Source organism: Humulus lupulus, chromosome 1 (assembly GCF_963169125.1).
Source record: "Humulus lupulus chromosome 1, drHumLupu1.1, whole genome shotgun sequence".
NCBI classification, from domain to species: Eukaryota; Viridiplantae; Streptophyta; class Magnoliopsida; order Rosales; family Cannabaceae; genus Humulus; species Humulus lupulus.
In genome coordinates this window covers 6,295,930-6,323,896 of record NC_084793.1, presented here as the reverse complement: position 1 = coordinate 6,323,896, position 27,967 = coordinate 6,295,930, and the positions used below count along the sequence as shown (strand labels likewise).

General features: G+C 38.9%; 1 protein-coding gene and 1 pseudogene across 1 annotated transcript; one reads left to right on the top strand and one right to left on the bottom strand.

The window, feature by feature from the left end:
* The first annotated feature begins 14,445 nt into the window (after positions 1 to 14,445).
* On the top strand, positions 14,446 to 15,846 carry LOC133830172 (uncharacterized). The gene is made up of 2 exons (XM_062260424.1): positions 14,446 to 15,255; positions 15,403 to 15,846. Exons 1-2 carry the CDS (start codon positions 14,446 to 14,448, stop codon positions 15,844 to 15,846), a joined length of 1,254 nt encoding a protein of 417 aa, XP_062116408.1.
* A 6,168-nt stretch (positions 15,847 to 22,014) lies between these two features.
* LOC133784033 (phenylacetaldehyde synthase-like) lies at positions 22,015 to 27,967 on the bottom strand (annotated as a pseudogene).

Here is a 27,967-nt window from a genome sequence, read left to right as displayed (position 1 = left end):
GCAATCCATAACCCGAGCTGATCCTTCAGTGGTCGTCGGATGTTGTTCCCAGCTCCTGGAACAACAAGGAGCAGGAAACTCCATCCCCTCGAGCTAGAAAGGGCCCGTCCTGAAGATAAAGCCTCTGGCCTGTGGGAGCCTCGGGCTAAATCATGTTTAGTCCGAGGATCGTCCTGCTAAACAGCCCGTGGGAAATCCAGGGCGTACATCTGCCCCCCAAGCTCCTGCTCGTGGTCCATGACGTCAGACATGGGAGACCACAGTTGGAGCTTTTAGACTTCTCCCACAACCCTTCGCATTCCATGCTTTTCGCATGCGTCTGATACGTGGAACGCCGCGGGTGGCGACGGTACATTCTACGAGAGCCGCATTAAATGGCCTAGCCTACTGTCCAGCCGTCGTTTCACATTTCGAGTGGAGGGTCTCCCAGGAGCCTTTTACACGTGATCCCCCCTTGTATAAAAAGGGGGTGGTCATCCCACGCACGGACCACCTTACCATTCAGACCTCTCAAATTTCCTTCTTTTCTCTCTGACCTTCCGAAGAGAAAAACCCTCATTTCCATTGCTCTCATCTTCTCTGTTCACGAAGCTTAAGCGTGCGAGTTCCTTCAAGGCCTTGGAGACTACTGTGCCAACGAAGCCCCTACCCGCGCAGCAACCTCGCTCACCATCCAACCCTATACTGTAAGTCTTCTGTCCCCATTTATTTTTGAAAGCATGCCACTGTAGCCTAAAAAATTTTTACTGTAGCCACATGCAGAGGTTTTCTGGGTCGCGCGGATATGGAGGGTGATGGCCCTTCTTTGATTAGGGCACATTTGCCATGGGACATCGCCTTAGAACATGGGTTCCATGATTCTTTCTTAGGAACAATTTCTGGTAGGATCCGTAGGAACTTTGGGTGCAAAAACCGGGTAGCTTAGGGAATACGCCTTAAAAGCGGTTTTGCCACGCCTTGCCTGTTGAAACTTTCCCCCCAAGGCAAAAAAAAAAAAATTTCTTACTCTGAGCCATCTGACACACGAATTCCGAGTAATCTGGGATCTGTTGAGGGCATAGGCGCGTGTTCCTTGGAACGCGTGGCACCACTCTCCACGGGCTGGGCTTACCCCAGCTCGTGTACTTAATGCTTGCCTCACTCTCCTGCTTGGGTCGCCTTTTCTAAAGTGTTTTCTTTTGTTCGATAGGCGACCAGATGGCTCCAAAGAGAAATCTGCCACAGAAGAATGTGGGAAGTTTGGTGACCAGCTCGCCAATTCCTCACTTTGGACCGGCGGTGGAGAAGCAGGCCGAGGTGGCTCCTGACGCGTTTTTCGAGGCGGAGAGAATCGTCTCGAAGATAACCAGCCAGGCAAAGATCACCAAAATCTTCCTTAACCACAACATTCCTCTGGGGAAGACCTCCGTGATCGCCCGATCTGCTGCGGATGGGGAGAGGAGCTGCACGCCGCTCGACGAGTCGTTCGCGGCCTGGAGCGGGGAACACTTCAAGGCAGGGGCTTTCCTCCCCCTGGATCAGTATTTTGCTGATTTTCTGAACTACGTGGGGTTGGCCCCATTTCAGCTCCCCCCCAATTCCTACCGTCTGCTGGCGGGACTGAGGTATTTGTTCCAAAAGCATGAGTGGGAGGTCCCCACTCCTGCTGATATCTTGTATTTCTTCTGCCTCAAAGCCAGCCCGGACCAGCGGGGGCGAGGCGACGGGTTCTATTACTTAACCTGCTTCCCTAACACAGCAGCAGTGATCGAGCTGCCGAGCCATCCAAACGACTTCAAAGACCAGTTTTTTATGTCTACTGGGTTCCGAAACTGCGATCATCATTATTTCAACCGCCCTCGTAAGTAATCCTCCATTTAGCTCGCCTTTTAACGGTTATCTTATTTTAGCCCGTCCCTTATTCCAATTCTGATTTCGACCAACCTTGCAGCCATCTACTCGAGGACCGAAAAGTCCGTGACCCTCGGGGGTCAATACGACACACTGGCGAACCTGCCTCCCAGTGAGAAAGACTACCGCGTGCTCGTGACGGACGAGACGATGGTATTCTGCAAGCTGATTTTCCCAAATCAGACTTTGAATTTGAAAAGGCCCCGGGGGCCTCCCCCAGCCCGCGACAACAGGCCGATCGTCGCGGAGGAGGTCGCAGATGACGAAGGCGAGGAAGAAGGTGAGGAAGTTCCTCTGGTGAGGAACAGGAAGCGGAGCTTGGAGGTCGCCCAGGGGATGATCGAGGAGAGGGCCCAATCCGGAGCAGCCGCGGGTCCTTCCGGTCAAGGTAACTTTTACTTATTTAAGAACGTAGATAGGGCCACTGCAGACCCCCGGCTGGTTAGGTTCAACCCTAGGCAGCTCGTCCATCGTCACCCAAGGAATCCGGACCTGGACACGCTTCTGCTCCACTGCGTTGACCAGCTCGTGCTGGACAACCAAGAGAGTCGGCCCAAGGGTACCGTAGTAGTAGATAATACCCTAGCCTTTAGGTCGGTCATTTTTGAGGAGTACGGGACCAATTTACGCACGTGGCCTGCGCTCCAGAGGGGCGTCTACGCTCCGGGGATTAGGCAGTACGTAGAAGAGTCCAGCCCCGATTCAGAACCGGACCTAGAACCTTCGCCAGTTCGTGAGATAATCGTCCTAGGCTCTTCCAGCTCGGGGGGTAGGGCTCCCTTAGTATTTGCTTTCTTATTGCCTTTATTTCTGTATGATTGCTGATAACCGTGTTTTTTGCTCTTTGGCAGAAGAGATGTCTCAGCCCGGGAATAGTCTGCGGGGCGTTGTGTTTGGTGGGAATCCCCCAGCGGGGCCGAGGTTAAAGAGGCTTCGCGAGTCCAAGAGCTCGACCGGGGTCTCCACCAAATCCCCAGCTACGGAGAAGGGGAGAGACCCGTCATCCCAGGTCGCGGGGGCGAACCTCCCTGTCTCCAGGACAGGACTCATGCATCCGCCACCCCAACGATCTCCACTGGCCGCCCAGGACGGGGTAATAGAGGTCGGGAATCTGGCCGCGGTAGCCCCGGACGTGCGTATCCCGGTCGACCCCCGGGCTCTGGAGAAGATGCCCGAAGCATTCCGGGGTACGATGTACGAGTCGGCCAGCTACGCCGTCAGCCACTATTACAATATCAGGGAGAAGGAGCTCCGGGCCATCGAAACAACGAGCCCGGTCCGAGTTATAGAGTCCGCTATGGACATGACTTTAACGGTAAAGTGCCCCATTCTTTTAAGGCTTTGACACTCACACGCCGCCTTTCTCCTTCCAGTTTGCTAATTTATCACTCTTTTCTTGCAGGGCATGGCTGCCGCCTATAGAGGCATCGTTAGGACCAAGGCCCAGCTCGAGGGTTTGGAAGCAGATCACCAGACTGCCCTTCAGGAGTCTCAGGAGGCGAGAGACGCCTTGGCGGCCTCAAAAGCCGAGCTAGAGAAGGTCCGCTCGGAGAACCAAGAGCTTAAACGCTCCCTGGCCGCATCCGAGCTAGAGAAGCTTCGCTCCGAGAACCTAGAGCTTAAAAACTCCCTGGCCGCATCGCGGGCAGACCTTGAGGTGGCGAAGGCCGAAGTCCAGACCTCCCAGACCGCCCTGAAAGACGAGCGGGTCGTGTCGGAGCAGTCCTTACAGGACCTATTCTATCACTGCTGGTCCCAGTTTTAAAAATAATTTTGGATTTTTTATTAGATTTTAAATCATTTTCATTATTTTAATATATAGATAAATTTTAAAAAATGAAAATATAAATGATTTGGACCAACTCATACTGCTACGTAGGCGATTACCTGGTCGTAAACTGCTGCAAATAAATGCTGACGGAAAATATTTTTGTCGTAAAAAAAGAATTAGATATTTAAGTGTTACAAAGTAATCAACTTAGGTATTTTCGTCGCAAATTATTCTAACGATTAACCAAAATAACAAGTACTTTTATGTTTTTGATAAGTTATTTTGCAATTTTTAAAAACTATAAGGCATATTTTATGAAGCAATTAAAATAATAAGTTACCAACAAGTAACTAAATCAATAAGGTTATGAAAAGTAACCAAAATAACAAAAAACTTATAATGTAAACAAAATAATAAAACACATTTTAAAAGATAACCAAAATAGTAAGTTACCATCATGTTTAATTTTGTTGACGCGGTTCTTCGGCAACAGGTAATTAAGAGAAGAAGAGAAAGAGATTAGTACTTAAAAGTAGAACCGCCGCAGATATGAAATCTTTGTGAGAAGAACTAGGTGACCCTAAACACGTTTTTTAAGTGGTTCGAAGGTTAAAATCCTTCTACTCCACTAGTCAATATTATTGATCTTTTCTGGGTAATTGGTTTACAAAATATATAGTTCTTACAAGACTATTTTTTCCAACCCCTATCAATTCCCAGGGTCTCCATATTTATAGGAGAAGGCACCTGGAAATTGGTAGGGAGGTCATCCCGTGACCTTACCATTTGTCATATCAAGTTTGTGATATTCATGATTACTTCCTAAACCTGACACACAAGTGTGGTCTAATCAGTATGGAAGGAGATAATGGGCCGCACGGCCCAACCCATCCGTGGGTGTCTGAATACGCACGTTCCTGCGGCGTGTCCGAGAAGTCAGGGGGATATCGGACACGTGATGGCAGGATTATGCACGTTTATCTTGCGTGTTGACCTCCCATAGGGTCAGAGCTTCCTGAGAAGCTCGCTACCGGAGCAATCCATAACCCGAGCTGATCCTTCAGTGGTCGTCGGATGTTGTTCCCAGCTCCTGGAACAACAAGGAGCAGGAAACTCCATCCCCTCGAGCTAGAAAGGGCCCGTCCTGAAGATAAAGCCTCTGGCCTGTGGGAGCCTCGGGCTAAATCATGTTTAGTCTGAGGATCGTCCTGCTAAACAGCCCGTGGGAAATCCAGGGCGTACAAATTTATATTCAAGAAGTAACTTAAATGTTGTACACCCTAAACATCCACGGGCTATTAGTGAGCTGAAAAAGGGGATAATCCCATCTGACACGTGGAACCCACCTACCTGGAGTTGCTGTTACGAGTCTCTATCTCTTTAGCTCGAGGTAGCTGAAGGTTCAGTGAGAATACATGAAGGCATCAGGTCAGCAGTGAGGATATCGCGAGCTAGGACTACATCAAGCCCGGGGTACGACCTGGAGCTGACACCTCCGACCATTTATAAAGTCAACCACGCAATGTAAACGTGCGCATATCAGACATCACGTGTCTACTCCGTTCCTGAAATCTCGGACACGCAGCATAAACGTGCATGCTCAGGTACCCCACGACTAGTTTGGGCCATGCGGCCCATTATCTCCCTTACCTATTGATTAGACAACACTTCATTGTTAGGTTTTAGGAATTAATCATAATTGTCACAGAAGTGACACGATGGGTAAGAAGGTCACGGGATGACCCCCTTTGCCAACACCCAGGTGTCCTCTCCCTATAAATATGGAGACCCTACGTGTTGCGAAGGGTTGGCTTTTATTTTGTAAAGAAACACATTGTGAGGATTACTAGAGATATATCAATAATATTGACTGGTGGACTAGAGAGATTTTAACATTCGAACCACCTAAAAAGAAACGAGTTGTAACCTTCCCTCTAAGCTACTCTCGCCAGTTTGACACATAAATATTTACATATTACGGTTCATCATTTAGCACTAATCCGTCTCTTTATTCATATAATTATTTGTTGCCGAAGAACCGCGTCAACAAATGTATATTAGTAAAAAAAAATTAACTAAATAGAAAGGCTAAGTGAGAGACTGGATAAATTTGGCCAAATCCATGTTTGGCACAAATTTTAAGGTAATGGATATTGAATAATTATATCCAATGGACAAAAATTAATAGTTATTTTTTATAATATATATGAATTTAAGTTTTAAAAATAATTGTTTATACATTTTTAGACTCTGTGATTTGTCTTATTACTTATTTGGATCTTGTGTTTTGATAAATTACTTTTTGGACTCTGTGTTTTCTAAAATAGTTCAAATAGACCCCTAAACCCAATTTTGATAAAAGTTTTTTGAACTAAAATCACAAATAATTTATCAAACTAACCACTCAGAATAAAAATACAGTCATTCTGCCTAAGAACTGTGTTGTTATACTCAATTTTTTGTTCATTAAAATCAGGTTTATGAGTCTATTTGAACCATTTTACAAAACACGTGGTCCAAAAAATAATTTGTCAAAATACAGGGTCCAAACAAATAATGAGGCAAAACACAGAGTCTAAAAATGTATAAACCCTAAAAATAATATATTATATATCATAAAAAAGTATTAAATATTATTTAATTTTCATAATTATTATTTTATTATAAATTATATAATTTATAATATTTGTTTTTATTTAAATATCTTATACTATATATTATTTATAATTATTTTTATTAATAAAATTATAAATTTATTAAAAATATATATTTTATTTAGTCACGTGCACCAAACAATTCAGTAAAGTCCTAACTAATAGTTAAACGTAGCAATCATTTCACGATTGGATGAGAGTTGGACTTAAGAAATTGTGGTGGCATTTTTGCCTCATGTTGATATAATATTTAGTTTCGAAGATAATCTATTTTGTGGTTATATATGCTATTGAATATTTGGATCAATTTGGTTAGATTTTTTTTTTTTTTGGTTAGCATTCTTTTCATTTGCTCTTTGTTTGGATCTTCAATTTTATAAAGATTTTTTTTTAATTTTATATTTGGACTCGAAACAAAAAATTAGGTTTTCTAAAAAATAAAAATAAAAATAAATGTATATTTAAATAATTATAAATATACTCATTTATAAAAATATTTTACTTCATTTTTTCTATATCTAACCAAAACCTTGTATTCGATTTCGTTTATGATATTTTTTGGTCATTCTCATCAATATAGAAAACAATTAAAGACAACCAAAATTGAAAGGTTATGGAATATTTTCCTCAGTCATTATCATTGATTTCCTTAGAATATATACAATGTATATGCCTAACAAAAGGCTTGACCCTCGGCTACAAACTATGAAGCAATATATCAAACATATGCTTAACGGAAGGCTATAAAATAGGAAGCTATTTATCTATTATGACTAATATATTTACAATATATTTAACAACTATTTATCTATTTTGACTAATATATTTACAATATATTTAACACACCCCCGCAATCGAAGCGGGAGGCTTTCGGACGCTGAGACTATCCCGAAAATCTTCAAATAAAATTAGCGGAAGACCTTTGGTAAAAATATCTGCTATCTGATATCGTGATGGCACATGAAGAACCCGTACTTGTCCGCGTGCAACCTTCTCACGGACAAAATGGATATTCATTTCAATATGTTTTGTATGTTGATGTTGTACTGGATTCCCTGATAAATAAATAGCACTCACTTTGTCGCAATACACAAGTGTAGCCTTTTGAATCGGACAATGTAACTCTAAGAGTAAGTTCCGAATCCAACATGATTCGGAGACCACATTTGCCACACCACGATACTCGGCCGCGGCACTAGAACGAGACAACGTAGGTTGTCGTTTTGACGACCAAGATATCAAGTTGTCACCCAAAAATACACAGTATCCAGAAGTAGATCGTCTCGTGTCAGGGCACCCACCCCAATCTGCATCAGTGTATGAGATCAGAGTAGAAGTAGAAGATGAATATAAATGAAGACCGAAATCCAACGTACCCTGAACATATCGAATAATCCGTTTGAGAGCTGACATATGATCAACCCTCGGATCATGCATATGGAGACAAACTTGTTGTACGGCATAAGAGATATCTGGTCGTGTAAAAGTGAGATATTGTAGAGTCCCTGCAAGACTCCGATATAGGGTAGGATCATCAAATGTAGCACTAGATGTAGCATTAACCTTTGATTTTGTGTCAACTGGGGTAGTAGACGGCTTACACGAAGACATCCCGACACGCTCTATTATGTCTTCGGCATACTTGCGCTGTGAAAGAAACATACCACCCTTATGTCGAGTCACCGCAATACCAAGAAAATAATTCAGAGGGCCAAGATCCTTCATAGCAAATTCAGAGCTAAGAAGATCCATTATAGAACACCGCAGAGCATCAGAAGAAGCAGTGAGAATAATATCATCAACATATAATAAAATGTAAGCCATATCCGACCCTTTGCTGAAAATGAATAAAGAATTATCATATTTGCTATTAACGAACCCAATAAGACAAAACATAAGCAGAAAAACGCTTATACCAAGCCCGGGGTGCCTGCTTAAGACCATACAATGACTTATGTAAGAGACAAACGTAATCTGGATGGTCACGGTCCCTGTAACCCAATGGTTGATGCATATAAACTGTTTCCTGAAGCTCACCATGAAGGAAAGCATTTTTGACATCCAATTGATGAATTGGCCATGCTTTCGAAAGAGAAAGACTAAGAACAGTGCGGATCGTAGCCGGCTTCACCACCGGACTAAAAGTCTCACCACAATCGATGCCAACCTGTTGTGTTTTTCCATCACCTACAAGACGGGCTTTATGCCTCTCAAAAACACCATTAGATTTGACTTTATGAGTAAAAATCCACATAGACCGAATCACATTAACATTCTGAGGACGAGGCACCAACTCCCACGTCTTATTTTTAATAAGAGCATCATATTCATCATCCATGGCCATTTTCCAATTTGGATCACGAAGAGCCGCGATCGGATTTCGAGGCAACGGAGACCTCTCAACCGCGGTATGCATGGAATATTTTTTATTGGGTTTATATATCTCATGCTGGCTACGGGTCACGACTCTAGGCTGTTGGAGAGGAATAGTAGGAGAGGGGCTGAGTTGTGTTTGGGCAGGAAGGATTTGTGAAGAAACTGGGCCAATAGGGGAGGACGGCCCACCAGACGTAGAGGTCTGCTGATCAGACCGGTCCACTAAGGGAGAGGGCTAGTCTCTCCTAGGTTGGGCCAGAGATGGACGAACTGGGTCAGGGGATGATGAGTTGGACCCGTTAGGAGAGATGGGCTCACTTGGCACGTTGGGCTGAGCAGAAGGAGTTGGAGTAGGGTGTTGAAGATGGTGAATGACATAAGGGGATAAACCTTCGGCAAGAAAATCATATGTGTGGGATTTTGGGGAATGCATATTAGCAAAAGGAAAATTATGTTCATCAAACAAGACATGGCGACAAATAATAATTTTACGAGATGACAAATCATAACACTTGTAGCCACGATGGTTGGTTGGATACCCTAGGAAGACACACGGAGTAGACCTTGGTTGCAACTTATTAATAGTTGTAGACGGAATGAGAGGGTAACACAAACACCCAAAAACCCGGAGATGATTATAAGAAGGGACCCTTTTGTAAAGAATCTCAAGCGGAGACTTGTTTCCCAACAATTTTCTTGGAAGCACATTAAGAAGATAGGTTGCCATTTGGAGAGCATGATGCCAAAATGATGGAGGAAGAGATGCATGAGCAAGTAGAGTACGAGAGATATTGTTTATAGTCCGAATTTTGCGTTCGACTTTCCCATTTTGAGGAGAAGTGTGAGGACAAGAAAGGCGGAATGACATGCCATGAGTTTTACAAAAATCCCAAAAAGAATTATTATCAAACTCCCTACCATTATCACATTGCACATTTTTGATATTACACTCAAATTGAGTAGAAATATGGGCTTTAAAGGCCAAGAAAATGTCATACACATCAGATTTCCGACCCATAGGAAAAGTCCATAAATACTTCGAAAAATCATCAAGAAATAAAATGTAATATCTATGTCCCGAAGAACTCAAAACGGGAGAGGTCCAAAGATCACTATGTAAAATATCAAATGGCATAGTAGTACTCGAAGATGAAGAAACAAATGGCAATTTAATATGTTTACCAAGAACACATGAACCACAAATACTAGAACTAGAAAGTTTATTACAATCAATGCTTTTATTCTTCCTAAGCACATCTAAGATAGGAGACCCCGGATGACCCAAACGATCATGCCAAAGCTTAGGAGAGATGGCGGCAAAGGTAGAAGAGGAAGCTTGATTGTTGGGAGAACAGGAAATTGGATAAAGGTCGCCTCGTCTATCACATCTCATTATTGGCATCCCCGTCCGATAATCCTTCACAGAAAACCCAAATGGATCAAACTCAACAGACACTGAATTATCCTTAGTAAACTTTCTAATAGAAATGAGATTTTTAATCAGTTTAGGAGCATGAAGAACATTTTTAAGGGAGAGGGATTGACATGGGGAAGATAAATCCGTGCGACCATAGCCAAGAATTGGAATAGTGTGACGATTACCAACAATAATATTATTATGAGGATGATTGCTCAAATTAAAATAAGACAAGAGATTACCGGTAGAGGAAGTCATGTGAGATGTAGCACCAGTATCCATGTACCATGATGGGTCGGGTTGGTTAAGAGACATGGTGTGCATTGCCGCCTCGATATCCGTCGGAGCATACGAACCGGACTGCCCAAGAGGATTAGGCGATGCTACTTGATGCACATAATAGGCCTGCTGAGGTGGTCTTGGGCCGAGCAAGCTTGTCTGGCGCTGCTGAGGACAACACAACCAAAATAAAAAAACGTGAATCTTTAGAATTTTTTTTAAAAAAAATGACAATATATACATTTAGTACACTGACATGACCAACTAAAAAATAATTACACATATAACACATTGGATAATTATACGATAGGGACTCCAAAAAGAGCTATACGGTAGGGCTTTTTTGTGTTCTCAACCCGTGAATAGTTTTCGGCGTGATTTTTTTTATGATTATGTATATTGTAGTTATTTAGAGCATCCTGCAAATTTTCAGAAAATTCCGAATAATTTACAGTGCCGAAAACTAGTATAAAAACAAGTTGTTGCACGCGTGACTAATTTTTTATGCGCATGGAAAATAGCATGTTTGAACTTAGTTTTCGGCACTGTAAATTATTCGGAATTTTCTGAAAATTTACAGGATGCTCTAAATAACTACAATATACACGGTCATAAAAAAAAATCGCTCCAAAAACTGTTCAAAAATTGAGAACACAAAAGAGCCCTACCAGTAGGGCTCTTTTTGAAGGCCCTAGCAAAGAAATTTCCTAACACATTAAAAATAATTTCAAATATAACATTGTTAATTTATACAATTTTATAAATTAAAAAAAAAAATCAACCCATTTTTCATCGATCTCTCCCATTTATTTTCTGGCCAACTCATGTTATGGTCTTAAGTTGCTTCATTAGTATGAATGGTTTTCATAATTTTACTTTTGCATATTTGGATTAAGATTTTATTTTTTCCCCATGATTTGAAAAAGAAAAAAAATCTTTTGTTTTTTCATTTTTCTATAAATTTAATCTAGACTGTTTTCTTCTTCTTCTTTAACTACATTTATTTCTGATAAGCTGTTTTCTATCTAAAGTTAATAAAGTTTAACCAAAATAATAAGTATTGTAATAACATCAATGACTCTCTATATTCTCATTTTGATCTGTTTTTTTTTTTAATGTTCTCCATTGATCTTGTTTTCTCTACAACAATTTTCACTACAATAATTCATAAATTATTCCAGTGTTTGAAATGTATGTTCTTAGCTTTCTTTTTGTATACTTTTTTTACGAAAAAAAAGGAGGTGTTGCCTGATTTTTGTCTCATTCCTGCCCTACCAATTACATTTTGCCACCTAATTTAAAATGTCAGTGTACGTTTGGAAAACCAGTTGTCTTTCCTTATATTTATATCGTTATATATTTTTATTAAAAATAATAATTACTCCTCTCTCTCATCTTGGAACTGACGATGAGTTGGATTAGACAAGTTCATAGTAAATAGTTGAAAGCTTTGGTAGAGGACTATTATTCTATTGTGATTTCATTATATGTAATGTTGTTAGCATCATAAGCTATTTATGAAACCAAACCAACCAACAAATATACAGGAGAAGTTTTTTTTTATAGGGGTTTCACTTTATGCCTTACTGGTAGGACTTTCAGTATTTTTGACCCGTGAATAGTTTTCGGTGCGATTTTTTTTTATGACCGTATATATTGTAACTATTTAGAGTATCCTGCAAATTTTCATAAAATTCTGAATAGTTTACAGTACCGAGAATTAAGTTCAAATATGTTGTTGCACGCGTGACTAATTTTTTTATGAGCGTGAAAATCAACATGTTTGAACCTAGTTTTCAGTATTGTAAACTATTCGGAATTTTCTAAAAATTTACAGGATGCTCTAAATAACTACAATATACACAGTCATAAAAAAAATTGTGCTGAAAACTGTTCACAGACGAGAAACATTGAGAGTCCCACCAATAAGGCTTAAGGTAAAGTCTGAATTGCCCTGTATATATATATTTAGATATGAATATATAAAGGTTGCTTGAACAAAACTTTTATATATAATGAAATAAAAAACGATTTATTATTAATATCCCCTCCATTAAGTGTGCTCTCTCACTCTCAAGCTCTCACATTCTGGAGAGAGAAACAATGGTTTGAGTTGTAAAGTTTCAAATCTGAAGGAAAAAAAAAAAAGAGGATTGAAGAATGGATTATCAGATCTAGTTATAATATTTAGCAAATCTAGTTATAATTGAGGGGTGAGAAGAGATTTACATTTGAGTTGACCATGGATTATCAATCGCCATTATAAATTAGGTGGAAAAATGTAATTTGTGGGGACGGGAATGAGACAAGAATTGGGGACACCTGACTTTTTCCCCTTTCTTTAGAGCATCTAAAATGGAAGCAACACTAAAGGTGACTTAAGTTGTCCCATCATAATTTTTTTAATAAACTTAACTAATAAAAAAAAAAAATGAAAGCAACGTTGACACTGCTGGGCAACGTTGCCAATTTCCTTTTAAAACAATCTCCTCCACCTCATCTACCTAGCCCACCACTGACAAACAATTCTTATGTCTACTTTTTCTTTGCTTTTGGATTTTCAATATCATTATTTTCTCTAGTTTTGCTCTTTCTCATAAGTCATGTTACTATGTGTTGGGCCCAAGATATTTGGCCCATAATTATTTCCTCATTTGTCGAGTATTCAAAACGAATTTGCTGAGTATTCAAAACGAATCGTTTTGATCGACAGAAGCTTCGAAGTCAGAAGCTACGTGACAGAAGCAGTCTACGCCTCTGACTTCAGAATTCATAATTTAGAATCAACACTTTTTGAAGGGAAATTCGGTTATATTTCCTCCACCAATCAAGGGTTCGGTTGAACCGACTAACCACTTTACATTTTTTGCTCTATAAATATGAGATTCTTATTTAAACAAGGGGATCGAACTTTGAACTGACTTAAGCATCGGAGTGTCTTTCTTGCTGGTACCCCCGACGAGTCAAAGGCGATCTTCATCACCGGAGCAGAGTCGGAGCATCATTTACCATTGATCTAAACCTCTAAATATAGAAAGACAAAATTGTTGCTCCAACAATTGGCGCCGTCTGTGGGAAACGTCTGAACGTGTTTGGCTTTGGCCACACTGTTGAATCAAGAAACCAAGAACTTTCTTTTCTGCAGCCAAGATCTTCTCAAACCTTGGAACCATGCCACCAAAGGGCAACGGAGTGTCGGGGCCAGTCACCCAGCAGACGTAAGCGACCAGATCGACAAGATGTGTCGCCTACCGGAAGCTAGCCAGCAGAGGTCCCGCGAAGCAATTAAGACGTTGACCGAAGCTCAGGCTAGACTCGAGGCAGAGATCGCTGAACTGCGCAAATCCGCCGATGCCACACGCAGCACCCAAGGCAACAACAGTCTTGACTCTGGCAGACCCGAAGTTCCAATCGACCGCATCAATTCCCCTCAGTAAACCACGCACCTCAGTAACGAAGGATCCCAGGGTCTCCCACCACCCTCCCCAACCCATCTCTGTCTTGGGACTGAAGAATGACGAGCCCCTCTCTGTGACACACATGTACGGACCGGAGCAGAGCCCACCCGGTCAACTCAGCCAGGCCCCAGCAAATCGCACAACGAGCTACGCATGACTCACCCGCTGAGGACCGCGCTCCCTTGATCCGATTCTTAGACAATTGGAAAGAAGAGATGATGAGAGAGGTGATGCAGAAGTTCTCAGACGAGAGGTCAGCTCACGCGACGGAGCATATGGATCTGGTATCAAGGACCACTAAGAAGTCTCCCTTCTCGGAGTGGATTCAGAACGAGCCTAAATCCCAAGACTTCGTCATCCCTTCTTTGCCCGCATTTAATGGAAAAGGGAGATCCGTTAAACCACCTGTTTCAATTTCAGCAGAAGATGGCACTAGAAGCCAACAACAAAGCCATTCAATGCAAAGTCTTTTCCACGACTTTCTCTGGGCCAGCTCTGCTATGGTTCAGACAATTAAAACCCTGATCTGTCAATAGTTTTAGTGACCTCCGACGAACTTTTCTCCAACAATATAGTGCGAACCGTGAGGCACCAAGAACAATGGCAGACCTCTATCGGAACGAGAAAGGGGAAAATGAACATTCGAAGGCATGTCTGCAGCGTTTCATTGACCTCGTGCATCAAATCCACGGTGTCGACCCGGTCACCGCGGCCAATCTCTTCGTCAAAAGCTTGCAGGTGGGATCTCTCTTGCACGAAAATCTCACCATGACACCACCTTATGACATGGCAGAGATTCAGATCCGAGCTGAGGGCGTCTTCAAAGTCCTAGAATTTCGAGAGCGTGCACAGAAGAAGTCTGCATTTATCTCCGCTCCACCAGCAAATAACCCTCCACCACCTGCTAGGGATGACAAGAGGAAGAGGCAACATACAGACCACCCAAAAGAAGGAAAGAGGCCAAGACAGAATCGAGACTCACCACGGTACCTTTCCTTCGAATACACCGTCCCACAGGAAGTCATTTACGAAGAGAATAAAGACAGACCAATCTGGCAAGAGCCGTATAAGATTACCACTCCACCAAACAGGAGGGATAAAAATAGATATTGCCTCTTCCACAAAGATCACGGTCATACCATCGCTGAGTGTCACAACCTGAACAATCAGATCCAGGCCCTCATAAGAAATGGGAGGCTAACCCAATACATTAAGGAGGCAGGTAGACCTAGCACCTCGCAGCATATTCCTGCTTCTGCCCCAACACCACAAGCAGCAGCAGACCCCTTGCGCACAGCCTCTGCAAGCCCACAAGAACCTCTTAAGCAAGTCCCCATGATACATGGGATCGTGGAGCTCACTGAAAACCAAGAGCACGCCACCAAAATCCGTAAAAGGATGGAGGAACGGGTGAAGCGATATAGATGATTAGGCCACACGGTCAATCTTGTCACTTCAGAGAATAGAGGTTACCCAGCCTCTGCAATCACCTTCAACGATGACGACTTACAAGGAGTGCACCTACCCCATGACGATCCTCTCGTCATATCGCTACAGGTCGACCATTGCCAGTTGGGCAGAGTTCTAGTCGACGGGGGCAGTGGGGTTGACATCCTCTTCTGGGAAGCCTTCCAGAAGATGGGGCTAGAGGAAAATCAGATCCAGACCTCCACTACGCCCGTCTTGGGATTTAACAGCCAGAGAGTATACCCGAAGGGCATCGTGCGATTAACCGTGGTGGCCGCGGAGCGTACCCTACCAGTAGACTTCCTGATTATAGATTCTATCACAAGCTACAACGCCATCATGGGGAGAAATTGGATCCACAGGATGCAAGGGGTAGTCTCAACTTTGCATCAGGTGATGCGATGCCTCTCGTCCAACGGGCACTACACCATCGACATCAAAGGATGTCAGAAGCAGGCCAAGAAGTGCTTCCTTACCTTGAAAGAAATAAACAATTCTGGCACTTCCTCCCATGATGACAATCCTGACAAATAGCAATCACAGCACAACCTACCAGCATGCCTCAAAGGAATCGATCTAGAAGAAGAACAAGAAAAACCCCAAGTCACTCTTGACGACCTAGAAAAAATTTGTCTAGACGACGCTGACCCATCTAAAATAGTGCTGGTAAGTACCAAACTTTCTGAAAACGAAAAACAGTCCCTAGTCCAATTTCTCAAAACTAGAATTGGGACTTTCGCCTGGTCTTCATACGATATACCCAGAATAGACCTGATAACTCTACAAAATAGAGTTATTTTACCACTTTTTATGTGCTAATTGTTACTTAATTATTGAGTTTTTAATTGATTTATTAAGTTTTTAAGTAATTTTGAATTTATTAGGTTTATTTTGATTTTTTATATTTTTTTATAGTTATTTTGTTGTAATATATTGTAGTTTAATTATTTAAATTATTGTAGTTTAATTTGTGGTAAAAAAATGTTATATTATTGAGCTTAAGTGTTAAATATAATTAAGTTATAATTAATATTTTCAAAAAATTAAATTGATTTATTTTATAATTGAAAATATTGTATTATGATTTATTTTATATTTATTTTGTAGGGAATTTAGGCTCTTGAAAAACAATGAAAATGATGAAAAAAGATGGCATTTTTGTGAAGAATAGCAAAGGAAATTGGTATTTTCCCAAGCAATTTGGGCCCATAAGCACAAGGCCCAATGCCAAGCTTCACCAAGCATCTCACATGAGCTTCCTTCTCCCCAACGTGGCTGAAGCATTTCCCTCACATATGCCAATTCACATATGCCAATCACATATATGCCCATCACTTAGCATCATTCCAACTTCTTCAGCATCTCCACGTGACAAGCTCTTCCAAGCCCAAACGTGGGCCTTCCTCCCCATGCATGCATGAGGCCCATTTCCTTCAAGGCCCATTTCCTTCACCAAGCTGCCTTGCACCACTTCAGCCCATTCGGCCCAGCCCCAAAGCCAGCCGAATTCACCTGCCACCAACACCTTCAGCCACCTCTTGAGCCCACCATTTTTCATTTTGTCCCCTATGACAAAAATGCCACCTTTTTACCCACTTTTCTACACATTTTTCACCCAAAATCATCATCACTCCTATAATTTACCCCTATTTACCATATTATTATTAATTTAATCAATTTACTTAATTTAAATTGATTATTTTAATAATCTCATTTTGGCTATAAATAAGTGTTTTAAAGACCATTTTAGGGTGCTTAATGTTTTGGTTACCATCTTTCTCTCTACCATTCTCTCTTCCATTTGGGTTTTTCAAGAGCATTTTGCAAGTATGTATGTCATTTATTTTGTAATTTCTACTCTAGTTATGTGCTTCTAATATTTTTCATAAGATTATTAAGATCATGATGAAGCAACTTGTAACTAGGTAATATTTATGTTGTATGTTGATTTCCCTTGTAATACAACAAAGTTTATGGATTTTTCTTCTACATATATTTCTTTCATCTTAAATATCTTGTATTTTAGATTGTTAGAACATATTTGCACTTTGTTCTTCATTAGTGCATAAACATAATATTCTTTGTGTAAGATGTGTCATTAAATTGTACACATCCATGCTTAGAACAAAAATATTATGTTTTGCCTTATAAATAATGTTCATTGATTTATTTGTTATTTCATTAGATTGATTTACACTAAATGCTTTGAAATTATAATTTTGAAAATTGAAGAAAAATCCTATCTTTTTATAAGAAATTTGTGTTTAAAATTATAAATCTTTTTGGAAAATGATAGTTTAAATTATTTTAACTATCACTAAAACTTGGGAATCAATATACTAATAAATATTATTAAACTTACATTTTGTGGATTCTAGTATCTTAATAATCTTTTCTTTTAACACTTATTGTCAAATCATTATTGGTTTATTTTCATTCTCTTAAATAGCTTTATTTTTCAATCTTTTATTTTATGTTCATAATATTAAAACTCATCAATCTTTGGAACTAGGTTAGAATTTATTACTTTTGATTTAAAATAGTTTTCTTTTTGATTTTAGACAACTCCTTTGGGTTCGACCTCGTGCTGACACGAAAACTATTCTATAAATACGATTCGTGCGCTTGCGAGTATAAATATTTAAACATACCCGTTTTGGGTCCATCAAGACCCTTCCATCATGAGTCACAACCTTAATATATCAAACAGCTTCCCACCCGTCAAGCAGAAGCAGAGGAGATTCGCTCCCGAAGTAAACCAAGTCATCCAGGAGGAGGTACAACGGCTTCTGAGCATAGGGGCAATCGAAGAGTGCCTATATCCCAGTTGGCTAGCCAACCCTGTCGTGGTCCCAAAAAGAACGTGAAAAAGAGAGTATGCATAGACTACACCAACCTATATAAAGCATGTCCAAAGGATAGCTACCCTCTACCAAAAATCGATCAGATGACAGACGCCACGGCAGGGTTTGAAAGAATGAGCTTCCTAGATGCCTACTCCGGATACAATCAGATCCCAATGAAATCAGAAGATCGGATCCACACAACATTCATAACAGAAGGAGGATTGTATTGCACCAGAAAGGATTTGGACTATTTTCAAAAATTTGATAAAACACTTTTATATGATTCAATAAATTTGCATATAAGTACATAATTTGCTAGAAATTGGAAAATAAGATTGAGTTAATTCTTCAAATGGTGTGAGAAAAAGAGGTGAAATTCTCTTTTTATATTATTAAAGGGAAATAAATGAGTGATTTGTAGACAATGTGGAACTCCCATATTCTTTATAGTATTAAAGGAGAAGAAAGAAGAGTTTACATTTCATATATTTTTTTATAGCTTATTTATCTCATAAAATATTGTTAAAAATAATTATTTTTCCAACATAACAAACAAAACCCAAAGCCACCAACAACAACAACCACTGCCAGCCTAGTAAAGACATCAACAAAAATTTAGATAGACAAAGAAGTTCAACCGACGGCGACACCGGAGAACACAACATCTAGAGCATGGAAAACTTTACCATCAAGACCCACAAGGATAAGAGTCTCCGATGTACCTAAACATAAGAGCATCTCCAATGGATATGCAAATCTATAATGCATTGCTAAAATATAACACACTTCAAAGAAAAACTTCTCTAATGATGTGCTAAAAGCTATACCAAATTTAACACATTTAAGTTTATCCAAATTTGGATAAAAATATAGCATGATCCAAATCAGATGTTCACTTTTTTATTTACTATTTTTGTCATTAATTATTATTTTTGGTTATCCTATATATTATCGACATTAAATGATCTTTTTTTTATTTAATTTTTTGTCATTATTTATTATTATTTTATATTTATGGTATCTTATTTATTATTGGTATTAAATGTATATTATTTTATATCACTTTTATATCTATATGCATTAGAGCATAATTATAAAAGTTGTGCCAAATATATCAATTATTAACTTTTTGTGCTAAATTTAGCACTATTTTTACATCTTGCATTGGAAATGATCAAAGGTCTCTTGAATATACTCCGATCGATGTGTGATCATTTGATTAGTGCTCAAAAGATGTCATTTTATCAAGTTTAAGTTCAAATTAAATTAAGTTTTGAATAATATTTTCTTGAATTTATTATGATATATTCTTTAAATAGAAAATATTAGTTTTAATTTAATTTAAAAATATTTTATATGAATTATAATGCATTTGAGCATAATTAAAAGAAAAAAATATATAGAAAAGAAAAGAAAAGAATTAAACTTGAAAAATGAGAGCTGAAAATGATATTATTGTAGTTAACTTCTCTTTTTCATTCCAGGCCCAACGCAGGCCCATGGTTCCAGCCAGCCAACCTGCTCACCTCCAAGCCCAACGTCATCCTCCTTTTCCTTCAGCAATTCTCCTTCAGCCGAAGGTCCATAGCAGCTTCCTCCATCAATGCATGGCCCAACAACTCTCCCAAGCTTCTAACGTGACCCCAGCTTGAGGACACCTGTCTTCCAAATTTGCTTCAACAGTAGCAGCCCAAAGCACCAAAGTTAGCCTCTTCCAATTCCCACGCAGGCCCAGTTCAGCCCAAGGCACCCTTCAGCTTTCATTCCAGCCTGCCTACGTGGCACTCCCTCATTGGCTGAAAATGGGTCAAAACCCTCTTGTGTCACCAACCATGTTTTGTGGGTATTGGGATTTGGAAATTGCTATTTTGAGCTTTTAAGCTCATGTTTTTGTGGTATTTTAGAAAAGGAAAAAAATGACCATACACCAAAATAGCTAGGTTAATATTAATAATAAAATTTGATTTTTCAAAATCATATTTTATAATTAATATTTCAGATTTATTTTGTAAACTCCATTTTGTTGTTTAATTTCTTTTTAGTCATTCTCTCCATTTATAAATAGGGACACTTTCTTCACATTTGGTATGTAATTTTTAGAGTAGAGAAACTACAGCAAAATTTCCACTCACTTTCTTCTCATATTTTCTTCTTAGAATTTTGTGAGAATCATGAGCATAATGGCCTAATCTTCCTAGGAAGGTTAGGGATGATTTCATATGCAAGTGATGTTATTTTGCTACTTTGATTTACTATGTTCTTAATGTAATATATTTGAGTTATTTATGTTCTTTCATCTCTATCTTTATTTTGTTATCTTTATTTACTTATGCTAATAGTATATAAGATTAGTCATGTTCTTTCTATATCCTTCTAATTAGTAAAAGTAATATTGATACATAATTTTATGTCTAATCTTCTATTGCATTATTGCCCTTGGGTATTTTGTCATTTTTAGATTTTTCATAGGATTAACTTTGTGCTTTTAAAGTAATGGACTTTTGTTAGAAAAGAATATGGACTCTAATGTTAGATTGTCCAAGTAAATGTTGGGATGTGAACTATTTACTTGTGTATTTTTGTAAATCAAGTAACCAAGTAACTAAGCAAGCATATGGATGATTCTTGAAACCTTTCCATTTCTCAAACTCTTGGTTACATCTTACATTTATCTCACCTATCTCAGTTTATCATTTCATCAAAAAATACAATACCAAAATCTCAAACCTCTTTCCATTTACAATTTTATTTATTTCTTGTTACTAACTTTTTGTGTTATTTTCTATTAATCTTTTGATTTTAGGTTACCTCCTTGTGGATCGACCGCCCGATTATACTACAACCACCGCTTAGTGGTTGTCACATTTTGGACGTTAAACATCATTCGTTGAAGAGGCTTTAAATTTAGTTGAGGGAGGCATAAAAATCATTTAAAAATATTAGATTAAACAAATACTTAAGTATATAAGATTTAATAAAATAAAATACCAAATCAAAACATGTCACTTTGTTCCTCCCGAGGCGAATAAAGTGGTTCATTCTTTGTCAAAACTTCGTTTATAGGATGATTATGATCATTTGTCTTATGATATTGCTGAACGTTGTATTTCTCATCTGGCTGATGAGGATAATTAATCTATAAATTGAATTCCTTTTTCAAAAAAAAAAACATGTCTATTCAACAAAAGAGAACATGTTTAGTTGTATCATTAAAAATGTTTAGGTACCTTTTATTTTTTCATGAAATCGGTGCAAATAATTTTTATTTTTAGAATAATTAGTATAAACATGCATTTTAAAATATTAATTTGTAAAAACGTGCTGAGTGTTTTTACTTGTTGATAGGTTAGTACTTTTTTTTTGCAAAACATCTTTTGTTTTTAGACCGTCCAATAAAAGTTGTTACCAATTTTAAATATAGATTTTTGAGGTGGGACCCAAAAATAAATAAATATACAAATAAAAAATTCGTAAAATCCACATAAAATAAAGAAAGACAATATACATATTTAAACTTTAGCCTAAATTAGAGTAAATATCTAAATGTATCCAAATTGAAATTTTAGGAGTCACATTTATAAACTTATAATTTGAGTAAAAAATAATATTATTTCAAATATATTTAACTTAAAAATAAATTTATAGAAATGAATGGATAATTGCCTTTGAACATAATTTAGCTTCACTAATACTCTGTCATTCAATATTTGTACATTAAAGTATTGCGAGTGTTGAAAAATGCTATTTAAAAAAATGAGCAATGATATAAGCACCCAAATTATTTACATAAACATTACACTCAGTGACATGACAGTTTAGCCTAACCAATCGCATTTACTAAAATTGGGACCTGCTGTTTAAAAAATAGTACCACATCACCAAGTATAATGTTTGGATGCATATTTTGAGTGTACTTATCATTACTCTTAAAAAATATACATAAAAAAAAATTAAAAGACATTTATTTTTTTGAAAAAGAGATAGAGGTCAAAGTTAGGCTGACCCCCACCCAATAAGATTGAGAGCTCTTACTTATGGCGGAGGAATACCGTGGTTACAAAAACAATAAAGCAAAACCCAACAACAAGCACCCACCCCAAAAGTTAAATCCAAAAATTGCCCCAATCTCTAATAAGATCAAAAGACATTTCATTTATAAAAGTTGGACTTGAAAGACTCATCTTACAAAGTTTTTAAGCTGTTAATAGTTTAGAAGCTTTCTCTTGCACAACATTCCAAGCTGAATTGACATGTCTCTCTTCAGTCAATGGAGCTCCTATTGCAAAGCGTAGCACATATTTGCCTGATAACACCTGCATTTACACATACATATATAATGATATCATTACTAATTTCACTATCAGAATATATGAACTGATCAGTACTATAGTGACTAAGTGAGCTCATTACTGTGTGAGAAATGAAAGCTTTCCCAGATGAGTTCACAACATTCAACAGCTCCTGGTTCACTTTGTTGGCCAAATCTTCATCCTTGGAGCTCGGCAGAAGACGAAAACAAACCAAAGAAAATATTCTAGGAGTGACCATCTGCCATGCCAACATAACACATAAAAATGCAGAATAGCCTTTATTTGATCATTTTTTTTTGCAAAATGGTGTTTAGACAAGGTGTCTAGTGTCTCAGAAATGATAAAAAGAAACTATTGTAGAAGTGACTATGAGAAAAATAGAACATGTATGTAGGTTATATGTGTAAATTTCTAGTACTAGTTGACTCCATGCACATCTCTGACATGAAGATAATAGCTATTACTTGATGAATTACCTCAAATCTTGGGTCTTGACCAACAAGGTCTTCAAAGTGTTTAGCCAAGTTGATGTGGTTTCTTATGTAGCACTGTAAGTTCTCTAAACCATAAAGGCATAGCACCATCCATAGTTTAAGTGACCTATTAGAAATATATAATTGTTCATTAGAACACCAAGTTTGGAAAAATACACTACTAAATCTATATGAGTGATTCAGAACTTTGAAAGCCACACCTAAACTGACGTCCAAGCGGTATTTGCCAATCCTTGTAATCCACAACCAAGTTTGCTTGAGAAGCCTAAATGTCAGTTTCATTATGAAAAGAGAAAGTTGGTTCATCATTCTCATATTGAATCTCTCAGCACTATTGTCATAATGTGCTTTACAAAAGGGCTACCTTGTTTTTCAGAAATTCAGGATTTGTAGACAAGGCCTGAATCAATGCATTTCTATCCTGTTATGAAGAGATTAAACCAAGTCAGTTTGAATCAATGTTTGATCAAATCAAACTAACTAAAGCTATTAGTAAAAAGAGAGGTTTAAAAAACATGGAGAAGTGAAAATTTTCCAAGTTCATTAGTGGCCATAATTATGTGGCATTCATGATTATCTTTTTGCATACCTTAATCCAGAGTGCTGAACAATCAAAGTTTGTTAGAAGCCATTTGTGTGCATTCATGTTAAACGAGTCTGCTTCTTCAACACCGTCGATGTAGTGGCGGTATTCTGGACATATGCAAGCACTTCTAGCGTATGCAGCATCCAGATGGAGCCAAATTCCATAACCTTGAAAAAGGTCACATGCCACTATAAGATTTTGTAGACATAAATATTTGGTATTTTACAAGGCTTCATTTACCTTAGTTATTCTTCCCAAATCTGTCAAAGGATCAACTGCAGTGGATGAAGTGGTACCAACCTGTAGGGACAAATGAAAAAGCTTCTTTCATCAACAAGAGTTAAACTGGATTGGTGTGTGTTATGAAGTAAACTAGTAGTGCAATAAAGTCTATTTGAAACATTTCACCCACTTGGATCAGAAGGTTTAAGATAGAAGTAATATATTTTTTCTTGGAAGATTGATATGAGCAATAATAAGTTTAAAATTGAGAAAGTTCTCATATAGAGGCTACCTAGTAACTTAAGCAGAGAAAAATTACAGATGAATACAGTACAGCTAGTATAAAAGAGTTCTCATTTGCTACCGTTGCACATAAGAAAAAGGGAATTAAACCATTGGCAACATCGCTTGAAATCGCTTCGCTTAGCACATTGGGAGATATGGCGTAATTAGTTGAAGAGTCTGTTCTTAGCATCCTGCAATTCTCTGGATGAATACCCCCAATCTGTATTTAAACCATAAGCATATTTGATTTAAACAGGCACTATCAACAGTAACACCTCTCAAAACTTCTAAGACTTAAAAAGTTCAACCTTGAAAGAGTGCTACATAGATTAAACAAACACCCCCACCAAACATGTTCAAGGAAAATAGACACAGATTTTTAAGAAATTCCGAATAAACATGATCATTCTGCCCTGCTCGATGAATTTCCACATGCGAAAAACATGTAGCAATATGCTTAACTAGAACATTGGAATTCTTAAAACATGTGAGAATCAGATAGAAAGTGCAATATGAAGATACCTGGCAGGCCTTTTGCAAAGATGAATGAGTCTGATCAGAAACATAAACAACAAGTTTCCCAAGAGCATTTTTACCAAATTTCCCCAAAAACTTATCGCGAGCAGCCAATAGTACAACTAGAACAGCTTCACTTGCTGTGCCCTGAATGACTCCACCACCTTGTCCTGTATAAAAAAATTTCCAATCAAAATTTCAAGTATTAATCACACTTCCTTAGAAGATAAACCATAAACAAGCTCCAAATATTGGTCAATCCAAACATACTAATTCTTTCAGTCTTACCTGCTGAAAGAAACTCCTGAGGAAGTTTCAACATTTTTGCAAGCCAGTCAAGAACAATTGATTCGAGTTCTGTGGCTGCAGGAGAAGTAATCCAACTAAAACCCACAATGTTGAGACCACCACTGAGTATCTCCCCAATAAATCCAGCAATGCTGCTATTGGAAGGGTAGTATGCAAAAAAATTAGGGCTCTGCCAATGAGTTACCCCAGGTAATATTTTAGTCTATATGTGTAACGCCCCATCTCCAGGGACCGCTACAGTGCACATTGCAAACAGTGCTAAACTCGCTAATCGAGTCGTTTGGCCATAAACGTGTAACTAAATGTGATTAGCGGTTTAGGGATTAAAAATCTCGGTTAAGATGTAACGTTTCACTAGAACGTTTAATGTATACATTGGGATCCCAAAAATATAACTTTAGAGTCTATTACAAGAAAGTGTTTACAACAGGCCGTTCTAAGCGGCAAAATAGGGTTCAACCCTAGTTCCACTTTCAAACCTCGCCCAAGTATTGGTCGAGCAGCTGCATACGTACACGTCATCACCTAAGCTCTCCAACTCAAGGATGGTCCAGCTTCCTTTTGCCTTTACCTGCACCACAAAGCACCCGTGAGCCGAAGCCCAGCAAGAAAACATAACACTTTACATAAACATTATCAAATGATTATCATTATAATCACACCGAGCGTAAAACTTTCAAACCAATGAGTGAACATCACATGATTCAAGAGGGAGAGTGGCTGCTAGGTAAGCCACTAGCCTCCAAGTGCTTATTTCATTCATCGACCCTCGAGGTCGGTCTGGCATTAATGCTCTTTGAGTCATTCAATGCTGATGGTCGATTAGATCTAATCTCTGTTGGCTTGCGTGATCCACGCTAAGACCGTTCTGACTAATAAGTCAGCGCTATGTGACTAGTGCCTAGTACCACTGCCGAACTTGACTAATAAGTCACAGCTTCACAGCTGATACTAACACCTTTGCGAACTCTGACTAACGAGTCAGTGCAACGTGACCAGTGCCCAGTACCATTGCCGAACTTGACTAATAAGTCACAGCTTCATAGCTGATGCTAGCACCTTTGCCAATTCTGACTAACGAGTCAGTGCAACGTGACCAGTGCCCAGTACCACTGCCGAACCTGACTAGTGAGTCACGGCTTCACAGTTGATACTAACACCTTTGCCAAATCTGACTAACGAGTCAGTGCAACGTGACCAGTGCCTAGTACCACTGCCAAACCTGACTAGTGAGTCATGGCTTCACAGTTGATACTAGCACCTTTGCCAATTCTGACTAATTAGTCAGAGCCATGCATGAGTAAGCAATGCTACCAGTGTGTATCATATGCTAATTATCCAAGCGTAGGGCATTCAGCATGCTTACTAAACAGTTGCTAGCATATTTATAATCACGCACAAACGCAGAAACTCAAGCTCTGACCAATCTCATATTCATCATTCATGGCATGCCCTAATCACATGTTTCTCGTGCATCACATGCATGACACTTAATCATCCAGCATGCCTAAACAATAATCATATGCAAATGGGCAAGATTTCCAAGCATTCATTATGCTATCAATGTTTACATTTAAACATTCAACATGCATCAATCATAACCATGCATCAATCCTCACTAATCCAGGTAGTAGGAATGATCCCGAGGCCTAAAACCATGTTTCCGAGGTCAAAACGAGCAAACGGGGTGAAAACAGGGCAAGGGCTGCGGCCCTAGCACCTTGGGCCGCGGCCCCCAGGGTTCTCTGAGGCTAGGGCCGCGGCGCCCAGCAAGGCCAATTCCTGACACCTGCTTCTTCGAACAAGGGCCGCGGCCCAACTTCGGGGCAGCCATTTTTCCTTCGTTTTAACCTTTTAAAACCTCCCAAAAACATGTCTCAACATTCCCAAATCATTAAATCAAAGTTCCCAAACTCCCCAATAGTCCAAAACCACCAAAACCCGAGGTTCAAACAAACTAAAAACCCAACGATTCACAAAGTCCAATTCAAGCTTAAAAACTTTTAAAAACTTAAAACTTAAACTTGAATTACCTCTGATTGAGTTGTTTCCAACTAAATCCTCCGGCTAATAAGCTTCTAATCTTCCTTAGGATTGCTATGCCTCGATCCTCGCTTGATTCCGAGTCCTAGAACTCAAGTTATCTTCGAAAATGCGATCGGGAACGAAAAGGGAACTTTAGGGAGAGAGATAACGTACAGAACGTTCTTTTTATTTTTTTAAAAGGTTACTTCAAGCTTAAGTAGTTTCCAATAAAACCTAATGCTCGGGGTCCCGAAAATACCCCCGGGGACAATATAGTCAAAACTTCCAGAATTTCCCCCTGGTCTTACTAACTCCCAATTTATCACCAAATATTAATTCCCATTACCCAATAACCCGGTAATGCTCTAAATACCCATTGACTTACTCCAAGTCAAGCTTAAATCCCGTTGTGACTTTCCCACTAGCTTACCTCCTAGGATCGTCTTGTGCTAGGTAACCCTGGCATAACCAGATAATAATAAAGCACCACGCCCATTTCACATATATGCCAAAAATGCCCGAAATGGCCAAAATAAGAAAATCACCCAATTAATCACAAATGGGTTCACATGCATATTTAATACACCTAAACATGCATATTATCATTAGATAGCATAATAAAGCAATTATGGCCCTCCCGGCCTCCTAATCAAGGTCCTAAACCTTATTAGGAAATTTGAGGCATTACAGTATGTCTGCAATGTCAGAATAAAATTGTTCTTGACCATATGCTTCTGCCATGTTTTAGATAAAAAAAAAAAAGATGCTGAAATTTGAGAACCCAGATGGAGATCTTCACCATCAAAAACTTGTTGCAAAGAATCAGGGTGAGTAGGAGCAGAATCCGGTAACAGTTCATGTAAATACCGAGGCTGCCATAAAGATAGTAATAAGAACAGTTTGCTATTCAATAATACAGCAAGAGATTGAGATAGAATAAAAACCTGAACTTGGCTAAGAACTGGGAAATCCTCAATGGATTTGTAGTAGTCAGCAATGAAATCTACCATCTTATGTCCACACTCTCTGAGTTGCTCAGAGTCCATTGGCTTCAATCCATTT